Raw genomic sequence first — 17,812 nt, forward strand, 5'->3', positions numbered from 1 at the left:
TGTCTCAATTTTTAGTGAACACCCGGTAGTCACGAGAAATTGCCAAGATTCAGATCAAGATTTTGGCAAATGCGAAACAATAATCAATAATCGAAGATAGCCATTTGATTGTTCATGGTATTGGCAGTCAAATGCCGTTTACGGCATGTCTGTATGTCTATTCTGTGATTTGATATGATTTTTTGAACATATGCCGTTTTTGGTCGAAAACTCAGAAATCATGACGTCACTTAAACCTCGATATCTCAAAATTTTCCCGACCGATTTTTTTGAAATTTTGTCACAATAGCCTTCAATCAATTCCCTACAGGTACCCAAAATTTGGCGGGCCTGCGGCGCGCCGTTTTTATGCTATGGCCCGGCGAAAAAAGTGGGGGCGTTTAACCCCCCAGCAACTCGCGGGTCAATATAGGACCGATCACTGGTCAGGACCTGGTCGAAGGTGTACTTAGATGTGTCAGGATAACAACATGTGCTGTTGGGTTCATTTACCGTCAGGCGTTGTATTCATGTATCCATTCATTTAAATATTATTGTGTTCAATTGTTTGGCATTTATTTGGATGTTTTACAAAAAATCCCTCCTAATGGCCGTATTGTAATCGAACCGTATTGTGTTGTAAAATATATAATTTTCATACAAAATATATGATATATACCACTGTAATTTTTATACTGGTCTGATCGTAGCTCCTCCAGCTGGGGAGAATAAGCGTTTTGATGCCCCATCATAATTAACAATCGGTTCCTAACAGTCAAGACAGATAAATGAGCTGTACCTCTTTCGGACGAAAACCGTACACATTTTTCAACAAACAATCAAACATGTGTTTTTATTAGCATCCTTGACACCATCAGCCACCTCGTGGCCTGACTTAGGGTCATTTTTTTATTATGAAAGACTTGCCTATACAGCCCTCTTTCATCAGCGTTCCAGACACACTCGACGAAGTCTGCCTTTATAATAAGCACTTACATACATGACCTAATGACACGATGGAAAAAGAGCTTGTCATATCTGGTCTGATCTTTAAGCTTAAAATAAAACACCCACTACCCTCCCACATACATATTCCGTGCCAATATTATCAAAACATGTCAAAGCCAACGCGGACTTCCTGCGTTCGTTTCAGCCTTGCTCATCCTGCCGCCGGGGAGGGACGGGGTGGCAATGGGTAGCGCCGGGGCACAAGGTCACTACCGGCGGCGCCTGACTGACCATGATGATGGGTTGAGCCCCTGCAGCCGACGGACGGTATATAACGCCGACCGTGACCATGAACACAGCGCAGTGGGACTCTGGCTCACAGGGAACTCACAGCCGCGCCCGGGGCTGCTGTGGAAACGGTGCAGCGGCGCCGGGAGTCGGATGACTAGTTAGACTGGTGCAACAGGGAACGGGACGTGGTGCTGGAACATCCTCTGCCAGCCGTCTATGAGCACGATGCTGAGTCCCAGCGCGGTGTGGGCCGTGTGGCTGCTGGCGGCCGGCTGTGTCGGCGGCCAGGAGACCGAGCTGGCCGTGTTCGTGACACCGACTGACACGCCGGCGGTGACACGGTGTCAGGACACGCTCTCCTACTTGTGCGGCAACTCGACCGGCGACGGGTGCGTGTCGCCGCGCCGCTTCTGTGACGGCCGCGCCGACTGCGCCGCCGGCTGGGACGAGCTCGGCTGCGAGCCCTCGCTGCCCGGCTACCGGCCGGCCGAGGCGCCGCTCCGCAGCGGCAGCCGCGTCTACTGGAGCTCGCTGACTGTGCCCGCCTGCGCCAAGCTCTGCGACAACACTCCCCGCTGCCAGGGCTTCAGCTGGCACGGACAGTACCGTCGCTGTCAGCTGCACACAGACCAGGGCACCGAGCAGACGCTCGGCGCACAGTGGACCACCTACCAGCGCACGGCAACCAAAACCAACGGCACCCGAGGCGCCCGCTACCTGTTTGACCTGCCCGAGCCGACTGCCGCGTCATCTGCAGCCGACGAGGTGAATCTGTCTCTCCGAAGCAGCCCGCCAGTGCGCCGTCGTCGCTCTGCCCGGGCGGCCCGCGCGGCGCAGTGTGGCAGTCAGCCGGTGTTCTACATGCCTCCCCGCAAGCGGCAGGCCACGACACGGATCGTGGGCGGCAGCGGCGCCCCGTACGGCGCGTTCCCGTGGCAGGCGCACATCAAGGTGCGCCGCGCCGGCTACTGGGTGCACCACTGCGGCGGCGCCGTGGTCTCTCCGCAGCACGTGCTCACCGCCGCCCACTGCATGGTCACACACGACCGCGACCAGTACCTGGTCGTGCTGGGCGACCACACCAACGACGCCGTCGAGGAGCACGAGGCGGCGTATGCCATCGACAAGCTGATCATCCACCCGGCGTACGACAAGCCGGGCAAGCGGCACGACCTGGCTGTGCTGCGGCTGCGCGCCGGCTCCAACAAAAAGTCCGTGTACAGCGCGCGCGTGTCACCCGTGTGTCTGCCGGCGCCGTTCGAGCGGCCCGCCGACGGCACCGAGTGCGTCGTCTCCGGCTGGGGCCTGACCGACCCGGCCGACGACGCCAGCCTGGCCTCCTCGCTGCTGGCCGCGCGCGTGGCCGTCATACCCGAGAAGGTGTGCGCCTCGGCCAAGGTGTACGGCGCCAAGCGGCACTTTTTCCCCGAGGGCACCCTGTGTGCCGGCTACCTGGAGGGCGGTGTCGACTCGTGCGGCGGTGACAGCGGCGGTCCGCTGGCGTGTCGCCTGGACGGCACCTTCCAGCTGGTGGGCCTCGTGTCGTGGGGCGACTCGTGCGCCGGCCCCAACAAGCCGGGCGTGTACACGCGCGTCGCCCAGTATACCGACTGGATCAGGCAGAACCTCAACTAACACCGACTGGATCCGACAGAACCTCAACTGGACCGACTGGATCCGGCAGAACCTCAACTGACACCGACTGGATCCGGCAGAATCTCAACTGACATTGACCATGGATCCGGCAGAACCTCAACTGACACCGACTGGATCCGACAGAACATCAACCAAATCTGCCTACATCCTGCTTATAGATCTGACAAAACGAAAAGTGATTCCTATCCAACTGTGCATCCAACTGAGCCTCCATTAGTAAGTACTTTCGGTGATCTGTAGGTATACTGATATAAAGGGCATTGTTATGAATCCTACGGGTTGTATAGCGATAAGCTACTGTTTGTGATATGATCTCTGCTTACAAATGTGCGTATGAATTGTATAATATATGTACAGTTATGTGTTAAAAATGTAGTTATGTGATGTAAAAAAAAAACACTCTTATCTATGATAACGCGACTCCCTTTATTTCAAACAAAGTGCAAACACATGTCATAACACTGCTCTTGTTCGATGCGATCGGTAGTAGGCTATGCAACATAAAAAACATGTCATTAGTGTACACGCTTCCTACAACATTGTTACAAATTCACACATGTTTACGTCACTGGTAACTTGTCATACCCGTCACAAAATCAATTCAGCCTATGCATATTATTTTATATCGCTAACAAAATCGACTCGACAAATTGTCGAACACAGCTCTGGCGCACTTAGCAGTCAACGTGTCATTATTGTCACCACGAAGCCCACCTCACCTGACCTCATTCACTGCCCTATAATTATCTTCCATAGGCAGCAGGTAAACGGTATCACACATTCGCTCATTCATACTCGAGATCAAGATACGGCACAGCTCGAAGGGAGCCACCCTTCACCTCGCATGCGCCTCACCAAAACTCATATATACCGCGTCCTCTATACCATTCAACGTCATGTCTGCGCTGGTATAGGTGACGCTGCAGTCGCACTCTCTGCTTTGACTAGCTCAGCGGACCTCGGTCGTATCGCTTCAGTGGGATCCGTTTTGACGTGGCTCCAGTGGCTGGCACTGACGGCTGCGATGAACTTGAGGTGGTGTTTGACGCTGACGTACAGGCCCGGGTACTCGGGGTTGCCGCAGCCGAATCCGCTGGAGATGACGCCGATCTGGTGGTAGGTGTTGGTGGCCTCGTTGTGCTGGACGAGAGGTCCGCCCGAGTCGCCCTGCAGAGGGAGACAGATAGGTGGTGAGACGAGCTGCGCTGATGCCACTATTGGTGTCAGAGTCATGCACGAGCGTTCCCTCAACTTGGACCATTTGTTTGTTGCGCTCTCGGAAATAAATATTTAACTGGTACGGTTAAACGGCAAATTAACAGGATATTGTATGACTAATGATGCAATAATTACGATAATGAGAGAGCATAACAATTCATTTCAATTTGTATAGAAGGAAATAAACAGTGTTTCAAAGTTTGAATTGAATTTCACCCACTTGACAGGCATCGACGCCGCCCTTCTCGTCGCCGGCACAGATAATGTGACTCAGCACACCGCTCGGGTACTTGTCAAAGAAGGCCCGGCCGAGGCGGGCGTAGGAGGCGTTGCAGAATTTTCTGCGCACCAGCTGAATCTGCGCCTCCCGAAGCTGTGCCGATAGCTCTCCAGCGTCTGTGGGAAATGATAGTGGTTAAATTAATTAAATATGGTGATGAAATTGACCAGTAACATGGCAGTAAGATGTATTTTTAAATAACAAAATGAGGCCGAAAATATAGAACGAGCTTTCGTCTTACGACATCATCGGGTTCAGAACCCGATGATGTCGTAAGACGAAAGCTCGTTCTATATTTTCGGCCTCATTTTGTTATTTAAAAATACATCTTACTGCCATGTTACTGGTCAATTTCATCACCATATTTAATTATTTGATCATGGCAAAACCGACCATTCAATACATCAAGTGGTTAAATTAATGACGATTTGAAACGGTAACAGCGGCCAGTGCACTGAGGCGAGGAAGGGCGAGATGAATCGATTAAACCAGGCCGAGAAATAATAAACGAAACCATGAGTGCACACCACAGTTCGCAAAAATGCGTCTAGGTATAAGGATGCGTCGTTTATAGATAAAGTTTTAGAAATAAGCATAAAAGTGCACTATATTTTCGTCATTCGGCAAATCAGAAGCAAATACTAAGGATTTTTTTTTACTATAACTGTAGGTAACAATTAGATAGCTGTAACATCAAGTTTAAATTTGTATGGCGCAATTCGCTGAACACTCCAACTTAAAACCGCAACACTATTTCTATTTTCTACCATATCAGGCCACGTTTTAGTTTACCTTCATGCAAGTAATACGTTATCGTGTGTTTTGTCTCATTTTTTTTTTTTTTACAGTGCACACGATATATCGTGACCAATTTGTATGCCAACATTTGTGCGGTCGAAGCGAAGCAGCCTAGATTCCCATCCCCGTCAACAGGATATTCGTATAAAGACATGTTATTTTGATCCGGTCAGGGACAACATTACCGGAATTAATTAAATCACTACTGCGACAATGCGGTGTGCTGATTATTTGGTACGGCCGCATGAACAGATTTCGACGTGTGGCCAGTTTTCCTGCAGTAATTACATGGATGTCGTACTGTTATCGAATCGTCATAAAGTCACTTCCTGGTTCAGGAAGACTCGATTACAATCTAAATTAAAACCTAATCTATAATCTACAGTTGGCATCAACAGTCAGACTTGTATTGCGGCAGTAGCTTTGACAGTTTGAAGGTGCCGAATTATCTTATCATAAACTTCATCCTCGTATCCGTCTTTAAAACGACCGGGTACAAAATATAGCACAACATTTATCTAAATCGATTAAATTGCACACTGGCTGTCAGTGGCGCGGGAACTTCTTCCAGACTGGGGGGGGGGGGGGGGGCTGAACCATCATAGAGATCAACCTAGGGTACCCCCAAATCTAGCTTTCTCATCGGTTTTAGGCCACTTATTTTTCAGACCTTGGCCTTTTCAACGAAAAAGAAGAAGAAAATATTTGCAAAAAAGTGAGGTATTCCGTCTCAGCTGAGTGAAGAAACTACCGTTTTGGCAACCTGGAATAAAAGTTTTAAGCTGCCAAATGAGTTGCCGAGTCAGTAAAATAGGTAGATTTTTCACTCACATGCTTTCTTCCTCTGTGACTCACAACCCCTAATTTGGGGAGGACAAGCTGCCCCAACGGTTCCTGGCCTCATGAAAAGTTGTGAGGCACCGCCCCCACGGCCCCAGAGTTGTGAGGGCAAGCTTCCCCCACTGCCCTCTCCCCCGGTTCCCGCGCCTATGTATGAATCTATGAAATTGTGTTGGTAGATTTCCGATTTCGATTCCTCCAGCTGGGAGGGGGGCTCAAATACATTACCATCCCCCCAGCCGAAAAGTTGGAGGGGCTCAGCCCCCCTAGCCCCCCCCCCCCCGGTTCCCGCGCCACTGCTGGCTGTGGTCAAACTGTGCCGAGTAAATTACTGACCAGGTAGCGTGGCACTGGTGACTCATGGCATGCCTAAGTAAGGGGAGATCTGCTCTTCCGAGAACAATCGTCTGTCTCCTGCTGTCCACAAGTACCGCCCTAGGCTAAACGGTCACCCGGGGAATCGATCAAAGCTCCTCTGCTAGGTAATTTGTTCAGTTCCACAAACATGAGTCATTCAATGACGACAATAAACACGAAATCCTGTTTCCCTCTCGCCTATGATAATCTGATTATACCCAAAACCAGCGGACTCGTGACATGGAGCGCCATCTCCCCTCTCCCCCCCCTCTCTCTCTCTCTCTCTCTCTCTCTCTCTCTCTCTCTCCCCTCCCTCTAACCACCAGTCTACTCAGTAGGTACTTACTAAACTCCTGGTATCCATGGCCGGTGATTTTGGCCGCCATACCCCGGCGCAGCTTCAGGTCTGGTGGAGGCAGGCAGATGGGCCGCACGAAGCGCGAGTAGACCAGCGACCGGCGCAGGGTCACTATGGCGATGTCGTGGTAGGAGCGCGGAGGGCGGTACTGCGGGTGCAGGGTCAGCTTCGCTACCTCGTGTCGCTCCGAGCGGTCTCCCGAGCGGAAGTCCAGCTCAATGTTGTGGCCACCCACTCGGACAATGTTGGGCCTGGAAGAGGGACAATGTTAATAATGCAGCGGCAGTGCTATGCCTACCAGTGTGAGCGAAACTGTGCGCAAATGTGCAAAACAGGGAAAGTTAGTTGGAATTAAAGAAATTCAAACGTGGTGCACTTCCAATGCCGGGATCCGATAAGCGCATTAATGCATTCATTGCGCTTTGCGGTTTTCGCAAATTTCCTCGTTGTGCGGTTCTTGGCTGTCCACAAAAAAGACTAAAAGATACTACTGTGACTTGAAGAGGCAGATCGGGTTTGTATCTCGTAGGCAGTTGCAGCGACGTAATGACAAATATTTCAGTCTGCTAACTAAATTAGCAAAGACGAAACATCTAACGTGCAAAGCGGCATGTTAGCCACGAAGAATATGACACTTTCACTTCATGGATTGATCAATATATGTTAAAACTTAGCATTCAGTATCATTCAGTATCATTTGGAGTCCTTGATAAAACCTCAAACGAATTTCGAAATTTTATTTTACGAATAGGTATGGAAGCGAATAATTTTCCGAACACTGCATTTCTTACAATGCTTTTACATGCAGACGACAAAGACACAAGAATACAAGACATATTATAATGGGCTTGGTTTCATCTATGTGAACTGTGCCTGGGATTTATTATTACAAGGTCGTACGCGTCGGAAGTAAATGTGGTGAGCGATAGGCGTCTTGAGTTGCCTAGGTTGGCACAGCAAAACCAAGACAGTCGGCGAGCGTTACTGGAATTTCCCCCGCCTACCTCAACAAACGGTGAACGTGTTTGAACAACGCATGCGATACTTCGAAAGGAGTGCGAGAATGGCACAAAGTATGCAGCAAAGCCGTGTTTACGTAAAAATCAATTATAATTTATGTAACAATGCTGAAAGTAATAATAATCTTTTTATCATGATTATCCGTCCTAAGTACCTATCTCAGTCAGTAGAATAAACCCAAGACCTGTAAGTACAATGGATTTGTCGGAATCGTATGCAAGGCCATTTGTTTGCGTGCATGGTGGTACTTTTGTATTTTTACTGGGGCTCCAAACGCTAGGTTTTAGACAATAGGAAGACATTTAACGAAGCGATTCAGCGATTCATTATTTAGACATTGCGAGGTAGTTCGTTACCGTCTTCAATTTAGCGTTAACGACATAGATAGCCAAGCCAATAAATAATGCCGATGGGAATGAATGCCTTTCATCCTTCTTTTCCAGGCACCAGCATGTTATATTAATTTATAGGCATTATTTCTACGATCTACGAGCATATCACTGAATGAGTTGTAAATCGTTGCGTCGGCTGATTTGAACCCACCTCTCGAGCGCGCAGTGTGCGGCCGTCAGGATGTGATACTCGTCAATGATGGAGCCGCCGCACAGCCAGGTGATGTTGGAGGACTCCAACTTCCCCAGCATCGCCTGTCGAGCGCAGAAAAACGGTGAGTCGGCGGTCATGAGGAAAACGGAACTCCTCGCGTCATACGCACAAAATTCCTCCGCTTATGGTGCCGCTTATATAGAGAAGGCCAGAGTCCAGACTGGAAATTCTTGACATGAAACGCAAGATGAGCGTCTATGTAAAACGTGTAAAACCTATCACACAGAAATTGCCGTTTCGTTCTAGGACGGCGAAACAGCCAACAATTTCTTACCATCCACGGCCACCGTCCCTGGACGCTGGCGAAGCCGCCGGTGACGCGTGCCTCCTTTCCGAAGGCGCCTCCTGGCACGGCAAACACCGGCTTCACCTCCGGAAACGCCTCCCGAAGAACCTGAGCTGACAGCTCGTCGGCCAGTACCACCGGGTCAGAGCGACCGCAGACTGTGGGAGGGCAGGTCAGGTCAGGTCAGGTCAGGGATCAGAGCGGCCGCAGACTGAGGGAAATCGGGCCAGGTCAGCTCAGGTGGAAGCAATCATAGACCGTGGGCAAGTCGGGTCAGACCCAGTTAGGTGGGTCATTTCGTGGGTCAAAGTTGGATAATGCGGGGCAGGTTCGGTAAATTCCTTGCAGTCATTATTTATCAAAGTCTATAATAAGCTTATTTTACGGAGGATTTTGGTGAGATCATCATCGGATCACTCGAGTATAGGTCAGCTAGACATGACACATTAGCTACGCATCGATCCGATCAATCATGATCGCATGCTATCGAAGGACAATAGAAGGACTTTCAAGGCTGTTGAATCGGTTACTGCCGGTCACCTGTCGGATCAGACCAGCGTCCTTCTCACGCTACTTTGCTACTCATCAACCGCAGAGCTCATCACCGGAGATCTGTCATAGTTCCAGGTGATCCCACAGCCCTCCCTGACCGCAGATGGTATCAGCAGGGCGAGGTCACGAAATGACACCTAGAACCACAGACATCCAAAACCACGGAACCACAGACACCCAGAACCACAGAACCGCACCAAACCACTCACCTCCGTCAGCGGAGTCGCGGCTCTCGGGCGAGTCGGACGGCTTGGTGACCACCTCTTTGTGGTTCATGGGGAACGGATCCAGAGTCGGCATGTCCTTCTCTGCCTCCACTGGAAGCTCCTCCTCCTCCTCCTCCTCCTCGACGAGGCTGACGTTGACGGCGACGGCCGGCGGAGGAGGAGGTCGGAGGCGTTTGGAGGGGACCGGCACGGACTCGGCCCCCACCAGAGACTGGTCGCTGGGGAACGTGATGCTCGGAGACGGCGGACGCGAGGTCGGTGGACTGGTGGAAGGGGAGGGTGGACGGACCGTAGGTCGGTGGAAGATGGTGGGAATCTCGGTGGTGGTTGTGGTGGTGGTGGTAAAGGTTGGTGGTTCCACCGGTGGGGTGGCGGTGGTGCCCGTCTCGAGGCCGTCAGTGACGGTTTTTCCGCGGAAGAAGCCGTACCAAAAGCGGCGCTTCGCCGATAGGTCTATCACTGAAACAATGCGACGCATTGGTTAGGTCATGACCATTGGGGGCTGGACAAACGCTACCAACAGCTCTACTACATTATATTGTAAAACATGGTTGTGCGGAGGATTGTGCTACCAAACAATGGGGAATGAAGGAAAGTCGCGCGCAATTGCACCCGACAATACATCACGAGTCAGCGAGAGACAATGGCAGACCGACCGTTACCGCGCTGATAAATATTCCTCGCACGCTACGAATAGGTTAATCCTCCTGTTTGTCTATGGCCTAAATACCAAGGTCGTTGTCTGAATGCTGCTATTGCTAGCCAATCTCGCCGAAGCTCTAACCTACCTGGTTTTGGGCAGCAGATGAAGGGCTGTCCACTGCGCCAGTAGCAGAGCCTGGTGCGGACCGCGTGCACGATGGAGTAGCTGCTCACCAGGCCGCACTCCTTGATGGTCTGGCAGCTGCCCACCGCACCGCGCGGAGACCAGCACTTGTGGCCACCGGCCGAGGTCGAGCTGAGCCCGTGGCCAGCTGCGGGAGGCAGAGGCAGGTGTTAGCGGAGCAGGGGGCGAGAGAGCGCAGAATGACGGCTGGTGCCAAGGAATTACAGGGACGGTTGGATACACTGACGGACTGTTGTCACATTCGTAACGACGTAACTGTTCGTTATACTATTGCCAATAAAAGTGCGACAGCGGTGTTGTGGTTGTGCACATTCCTAAAACGTCCCAGATAATTGGCAATACTTTCAACTCAATGTTATCTCAGACCTTTCACTTCCAAGTTCCAAAGCTCAAAAGCATGCCCACAAATCGCATGCCTTTAGATTAGAAGCAGACTAATCTTGACATTTCGCATTATGTAGGTATGACTTCATATTCCGAAACTGTAATAATGGCGCAGCCAGATATCATCAAAAATTTTAAATATAAATTACGTCAATCAATGTTGCGGTCGTAAAGGAAAGTGTGAACAGCTAAAATCTTCAAAAAATATCGCGATGTCATGCGGGACCCCTCGATTCTCATGTCCTTTGCAGCCATTTTCCTCCAATGTGCTCCAAAAAGCGGGCGCACCGGGCCGTCTTCTGTCAGCTCTATTTAAAAATAGGCAGCTCCCTGGCTAGTGGCTCATGACAATCGACAGGTCCTCAGCTGCACCAATACGGCCTTGACAGTGTCGTCCTTTATTGTTCTTTCAACAATCACCATCGGTTCGTATCGAAGAAGTAGTGGTCACGCGACAGCCCTGTTAAATTGTGTCACCGATAAGCTGCGATGCCCTCGTACCTGTGTGCTAATATTTTTGTTTCTAAGGATATCACCAGTCTATGGTAGCATCACAAATGCGATGACCCGATCGAGATAACCAACAATCATTACCCTCCGCTCTTCTCTTAGTCACGTGGCCAGAGCACCTTACGGGTTGATGAATCATCGTCCACAAAACCTGCTCCGTGTTACGCGGAACAGCGGCGCTCGTCCGCCGGTCAGTGGTCTGTGAGTGTCTGTCTCACTCTCAGTCTGGATCGGGACGGTGTCTACTCTCGGACCTTCGTCATCCCTCGGTCGTTGCACAGTGCCCCCGGCGACTGATTTACTGGGGACGGAGCTGCAGTGGCTGGATAGCAATATGGTGACTCAGCGGCTTATAGTCAGGGTGGTCCCGGTCACACGTCTGGCGTCGGTCTAAGGTTGCTTTTTCACTATGTCAACTTTTTAAAGGCGTTATCACGCAGACTAAGCATTGCATTTTAAATGAAGGGCATTCCACCAAGGTTTAAAACTGGATGGCAGTGTTGAATAATTTCGTAACCTTCAAATGGCTAATTCAATGGCCTTTCTTGTATAATCTCGCAGTTCTTTGACCTCGGGATAATCTGTTACTATTGTAGTACACGTCCACCTATCTTTTTAAATCTCCACAATGATCGACCACAGATCCTTCCAATCCCTTCACTCGACCACGCCAACCTTTCACCGGCCGGTTAGCGGCACCACGGCCCTGGCCATCCCGCCCACGCATGTCGCTGGCACCGCCCACCTCTCATCAACGGTGTACCGCCCCCGCACCGACTCCCGTGCCGCTGACACAGCTGACACTTGACACGATGACACAGGTAGCCCGGGGCGTGTCACGCACGGGCACTCTGAAGGCCGACACCCTCAACATCCGGCCAAATTCAAATCACTGGGAAACTACGGACACCCTCCACCCACTGGTCAACCTTTCGTCCGGCCTTTCCGCCTGAGTCTCCCCCGCTCACTCAAGTCTGGACACTCCTGTGTCTGTCTTAGCTGTGCTGCGGGCGATAAGTATCATCCAGCTCACTTTAGTCAGGTCGTAAACAACTCTCCGAGATCGTCTATGCGCCGTATAGCATCGGTTAGCATGTGTTTTCGTGATGACCTGCGGCTGAGCGGCATGTGCTCTGGAAGTGCGACCACAGAGTGCATGTTTTAAAGCCACTCGTTGCGGTTACGGTTGTTGGTTACAGCTCACCGTTTAAATACACACGACACGGGTTAAGTGTCATGCGATGCTAGTGGAAAGAAGCCAGCATAAAGGGCTTCCTTTGCCTTATCGGTTAGTGTCATTAGTGTGAGATCTAGCTGGAGAACAATTTGCTGTTGTGTGTCTTCAATGAAACTAAAAGTACCTTGTTGAGCCAGCATAGGAAAATGTTATTCGGGGGAACTTTCAGAACAGTTACCAAGGCTTATACAGTTATATTCGGAATAAAAAATCTAGAGCTTTTTTTGGCCTTTTGGGGAGTGCAATTTCCTAATTCTAGTTGGCAATCGTGGTGTGATATTCAGGCAAATGTCAGCCACGTAACAGAACAGCATTATTCTACGTCAATTACTGCAATATACAATTATTTGGTTGCAGATCTGCAACGCCATTAACAGTCGAGGTCGTTCATGCTTTCCTCCTCGCCGATATAGTGCAGCACCGCGGTGCAGCAGCAAACCTAAACGGCTGTACAGCTGCACAGCAGGATCCGATCCCCTTCCAGGGGCATACGAAAGTGCACATCTACTCCAAGCATTAGCCAGCGCCATAGACAAGCATTAAACATCTGATATTTAATTTACCTGAAGCTCCTGTGCATTACGCATTTCCTACCCAAAACGCGATCATCATCTTATCATGATTCAGACAGCAAACTGTCCGCTGACATCTTATCCAATACCCATGCTTTTCTCATCTCCAAAACACCGCTATTGTGGCCAAAGGTCAAAACATGCATCAGGCGTTTGCGGAATACCGTTGACGTTTGCAGCGGTTGACGGCTGTAAGAGGGGACCTGGCGCGGGGGCGGAAGGCTTTCCAGCCCCGCGGTGACAGCTCTGAGCTGAAGTGGGCGTCGACGTTCCGATATGGAAGGTCCGGTCCGGCTTCGGCTGACCGGAAACGATCTGGTTTTCCACGTCTCACTGCTGCTGGGAAAGGAAACGGCCAACGCTGGTGGTCGCTGGATACGGAAAGGAAAGAATAGGGAGACAACGGCCGATAGCTGTTGTCCTGTTTGTTATCTATTTCCGCGGCGATTTTTACATATACACACCAAACAATAGCCAAATACAATACAACGATTCTTCTGATCAATTTGTGAATATGTTTTTGGCCACTTCACGGTTCACCACTACATGTGCCTACAAAAAAATAATAATAAATAAAATCCACCAGTTTCCATTGTCCACATTTTGTTCTTGTTTCATACTAACTGACTGTCCGTATATTTGTGGTCGTTATGTCATAAATACCCAATCAGGTAATTGCATCAGTAGAGATTGCTTCATAGTGAAGTCATATGCAAAAATCGATGATTTAACATTCCTATCAATGCCAGAGCTGCAAGTAGAGCGATTCACCCGCGGCCGCCCCCCCTGTCGTTGCTGGCGTATCTCCGTGGTATAGATACCGGTCAGGAGGGAGGGGTCACCGACTTGGACACGTCATCGGCCGGTAGGGGAAGGTCGGTCGTCCGGCGGGCGCACCGCACCGCTCTGCCCCAGATAAGGCGTGTTGCGTGCGGCCTTTGGGGAAATTTCAGCAATGCGCCCGACAGCAGCCGCAGCCGGCACAGACCACTCGCAAGAAATCACAATAAAAGTGCAGCGGATTAAATCGGTGCTCATGACTTATCAATTCAGTTAGGTGACGGGTTTTCAGAGAATTTTACTTGGTTGTCATGGACTATTCAGGACTTTGCAGGACAAATGCCACTGCACCCAATGTTTGCCCGACTTTGAGGGATCGTCCTTTTTAAATGCAAGGGCCAAGGCCTCCGATACATGTCTTGACCAATCACATACAATATAGACATGATGATCTTTATGAGCACTGAGTGGTGTTACGTAGGTTCGTCTCTTCTTTAGAATCAACCGCTGAAATGATTTTTTTTAAAGGCTAAAACAAAATTAATCATAGGTAATGGTAAAGAGGATGACACTCGAACATTTATTTAGTAATTCTGTTAGGCAGGCTGTAGAAGAGGTCCATCAAAACTGAACATGCAAATATGTTTGTGTGCTCTTACTTCTAAGATTATGTAATAAGCAATGATGCAACTTGCACTTGGTGATGTTTCTTATAGCAGGTAGGCATGAGTACGCAGTGCCGCTAAGACGAACGCAATAAACACAATTTATTGGCCTGTCTGCGTCCCTGTGAATCAACCATTTCCGTTGATGGAGATGTCAACTGCGACCGCGAAAGGTTCAGACACTGCGTCACATTGAGACTCTGTGACGTATGTCGGATCCGGGACAGACTCCGCAGACGAAATTAGCGCACTCTGTGTGTCACTTCCTATCCGGATGAAGATACGATAGCGGGGACAAACAGCAATGATGCTGCACTTTTCAGTGATGAGATGCAGAAATAACCATGCGTCCTATTTCGTCTCACTAGGTACTGCGTTATGATCTTACTGGGTTTTAGTAGGTACAGATCACTGCATCTTTGTAACTCATTAGCGGCCTACTTAATGCTAATAAGCTTCTTTTTTTACTGATATACGAGTATGCGCGAGCTTCATTAAATCCATATCTATGAGGTCTCAGTCCCGAGCAAAATATAAATGAGTTGAAACCCACCCTGCACAATATTTTGTCAACAAGACCGATTTGAGACAAATGGAAAGCACCTCTCGTGGTTTTACAGGTTGGACTTGCTACGGCTGCAACGCACATTAAAAGCTTGCCTTGCAATGTTGCAATAAAACTGCAAGAATTATTTCTGCATACACCATTTTCCGCTGCCATTGGAAGCATGAGTAACCACTGCACCAGCCCATTTGTAATTACTGCAGATAGCATAGCCGTTTGACTGTGCACTTCCAAGTCCCATTGCAAGGTATTATAGCCCCTTGCAATGCTCACATTTTGTATTGCGCCAACACTATGATAATTACTGGCCAAGGCACACCCCAAAATCACGCTGTGATTGATTTCTCCTGAGGCGTGAATATCGCAGTCAGACCTATGTGATACTGGAACTATTGCGCTCCGAAACAGATCGTAAACCCTTGACTGCAGAGAACGGTATGCTGAGCCACATATGTAATATGTATGTATAGTCGACTACATAATGATGTTCCACTTTTCACAGGCAATTATTTGCCTGGAGTGGTAGGCTGTGCCGCATCACACGGGCTGAGTTCACAAATTATAGCTTTGTCCCAATGCTCACAATCGACACGTTAATTGCGTGATAAACGGCACAACTTAGCGCTCCAGTCAACTGATAGCTTCTGAGGAGTGGAACATCATTCTGTAGTCGACTATACATTGTACTGTGTAGCGTTTATATATGTACGCTCATCTCAAGTTTGGTAACAAAACCGGCAAATTAAAACAAAAACATTACCTCCTTCATTTGCCACTATTATTCGACATATAGGTACCTATGTAATATCAATACATTACGCACTGCACTCTCTCTCTTACTCTCTCAGCTAAATTGGTGTATTTTTCATCGTCTTGTTTGAATTGACAAAAACAAACACACGACTATTGCATTTGGAAACAATGTTTTCTCTAATCATTTATTCTCACAGTTAACTTCTATGGAGTTGCTATTACGACGCGGAAACACAATATAGGTCACCACTGTCCACCTGATATCCTGACTGCGGAGGTAAACTGTAAGCTGCGGTGGTCGGATGTGCGATCAGACCAGTTTTCCATTTTCCTCTCACGGTTAGGAAGTCTGTCACAGAGCCGGCACAATTGATATCGATAATTACGTCAATATATAAATGAACTTTTATTGACTGGATCTAACGTTTCGCCTAATTCACGAACACCTGACCGTCAGCCTTCATCGGTCGTGTGCTCGTAGTAATCGGCCGGGCCCATGGTTCAGCTGGGTTCAACACCCAATCACAGGGACTGAGAGGGGCGCTCCCCTTGCCAAACTCACTAATAAAAAGAGAGGCGTTGCGAAAATATACAGGGAGTGCCAAATAAAAGTTTCGGTTAGACGTTTCTAAAAACCTTAGAAGTTTTGACCTCAGGTCATTTTACAAGCCAATGTCAAGGTCAAAGTCAAGACCAGTAGGTATTTGGTTATTTTAAATTATACGCTGATACAGGGAAAGCAAGACACTCAAAAACGTACAAAACTTCTGGAGCTGAAAAAAAGCATTCAGGGTAGTCCGATGATGTACTCCAAGTCCAAATGGCCTTTGGCCATTTGGCGTTTGCCTTGCCCCCCCCCCCCCTCCCCGCTTCAGCCCAGGTATGAGCTTCCAGTGCACTAATCTAATCGGGTTAAAAAACGTACAAAGTAAATTAATTTATTCAAACTCACCTGAAGTAGTTCCAAGCGCCGCGAGCATTGTCGCACTCCACAGAAACATCCAGGTAGCCATTCTTGCAGCTCGACTCTCGGTCCTCTCCTCCTCCGCTGGCTCGCTGCCTCTCCGACTCTCACGACTCTCGTGACTCTACCGACTCACCACGCCCGCCCGACCGACTCCACCCCCGGCGACTCACTCTTTGGACAGCGCCGTCGAGTCATGTCGGAGGGCTTATATGCAACTGAGCGCTGCCGCACCTGACGAGCCAATCAGAGGCGCCGCTGGCTGACACGTGACCTGCAGAACGACAGTCGCCCGGTGGATCCGCCGTGTGTACTATACCGGCACCGTTAGGTCATTGAGCCGGGAGGATCATCAGATGGTGGCACGTGGCTGGGTAGATATGGGAGTGATTTCGTGAGTTCGGTCACGACAGGTTTCCGATTGACTGCACCAAGACTGCACCTTCACGTGTGTGGGATGAGGGCATGGGATGAGGATCAGAAGTGAAATAAATTTTTTTAGCTGTTGAATCGAACGACATTCCCGTTCTATCCCAAACTCATTTTTTTCATTCCTGCATTTTAACCCTCGCCCTTACAGGGGGGGTCGAACGGACCCCCCTCGGTTTTTGCGAATAACTCACGTAAAAAGTGGCCGATCGCGACGACACTTTCAGTACACTCGAGTTGCTCAATTTTACACGTACCCTGAAAATTTCATGACCCTGACCCAAATGACCTTTGACCTGTGACCTACTTTTCGAGACCATGTTTGGTCGGAATCGCGATTCGGCGTATGTCGGCTCGCATTAGCCGCGCTTTTGCAGTTTTTTTCGTGGTTTCAAGCGTTCAAACATGTGATATGATGTTGCCATCATGCATTAGGGTGGTTGTCAAGGTCACCTGAAGGTCAGGTCAGGTCATTGACCTTCGATGACCTCGGTTCACTTTTTCGAGTTTTGCATGTTTCTAGGCCAGTTTTTGGAGCTGAATTTGAAATTAGCAACCATATGAACATTTACAAAGTTGTTTTGGTGCCTTCGTAACATGTTACGAAGCTGTCAGAGGCAGTTGACACCTACTACGAATACCCGGCAGGACCCCTACTGGATGACCTGACCTGACCCGACCTGGCCTAAA

The 17,812-nt window shown here is 49.4% G+C and overlaps 2 protein-coding genes across 2 annotated transcripts; one reads left to right on the forward strand and one right to left on the reverse strand.

Annotated features, from left to right (window-relative positions):
- The first annotated feature begins 1,443 nt into the window (after positions 1 to 1,443).
- Positions 1,444 to 2,853, forward strand: LOC122365818 (serine protease 33-like). The gene has a single exon (XM_043337384.1). It carries the CDS (start codon positions 1,444 to 1,446, stop codon positions 2,851 to 2,853), a length of 1,410 nt encoding a protein of 469 aa, XP_043193319.1.
- A 428-nt stretch (positions 2,854 to 3,281) lies between these two features.
- LOC122365824 (serine proteinase stubble-like) lies at positions 3,282 to 16,969 on the reverse strand. The gene is made up of 8 exons (XM_043337396.1): positions 16,682 to 16,969; positions 10,205 to 10,390; positions 9,399 to 9,875; positions 8,626 to 8,795; positions 8,289 to 8,392; positions 6,714 to 6,976; positions 4,313 to 4,488; positions 3,282 to 4,041 (listed from the first exon to the last, which is right to left on the reverse strand). The coding sequence occupies exons 1-8, from the start codon at positions 16,740 to 16,742 to the stop codon at positions 3,769 to 3,771; spliced, it is 1,710 nt and encodes a 569-aa protein (XP_043193331.1). The 5' UTR covers positions 16,743 to 16,969; the 3' UTR covers positions 3,282 to 3,768.
- Positions 16,970 to 17,812: the final 843 nt, after the last annotated feature.

The sequence above is a fragment of the Amphibalanus amphitrite genome, unplaced genomic scaffold (genome assembly GCF_019059575.1).
Source record: "Amphibalanus amphitrite isolate SeventyFive unplaced genomic scaffold, NRLGWU_Aamphi_draft 000765F_arrow, whole genome shotgun sequence".
Taxonomy (NCBI): domain Eukaryota; kingdom Metazoa; phylum Arthropoda; class Thecostraca; order Balanomorpha; family Balanidae; genus Amphibalanus; species Amphibalanus amphitrite.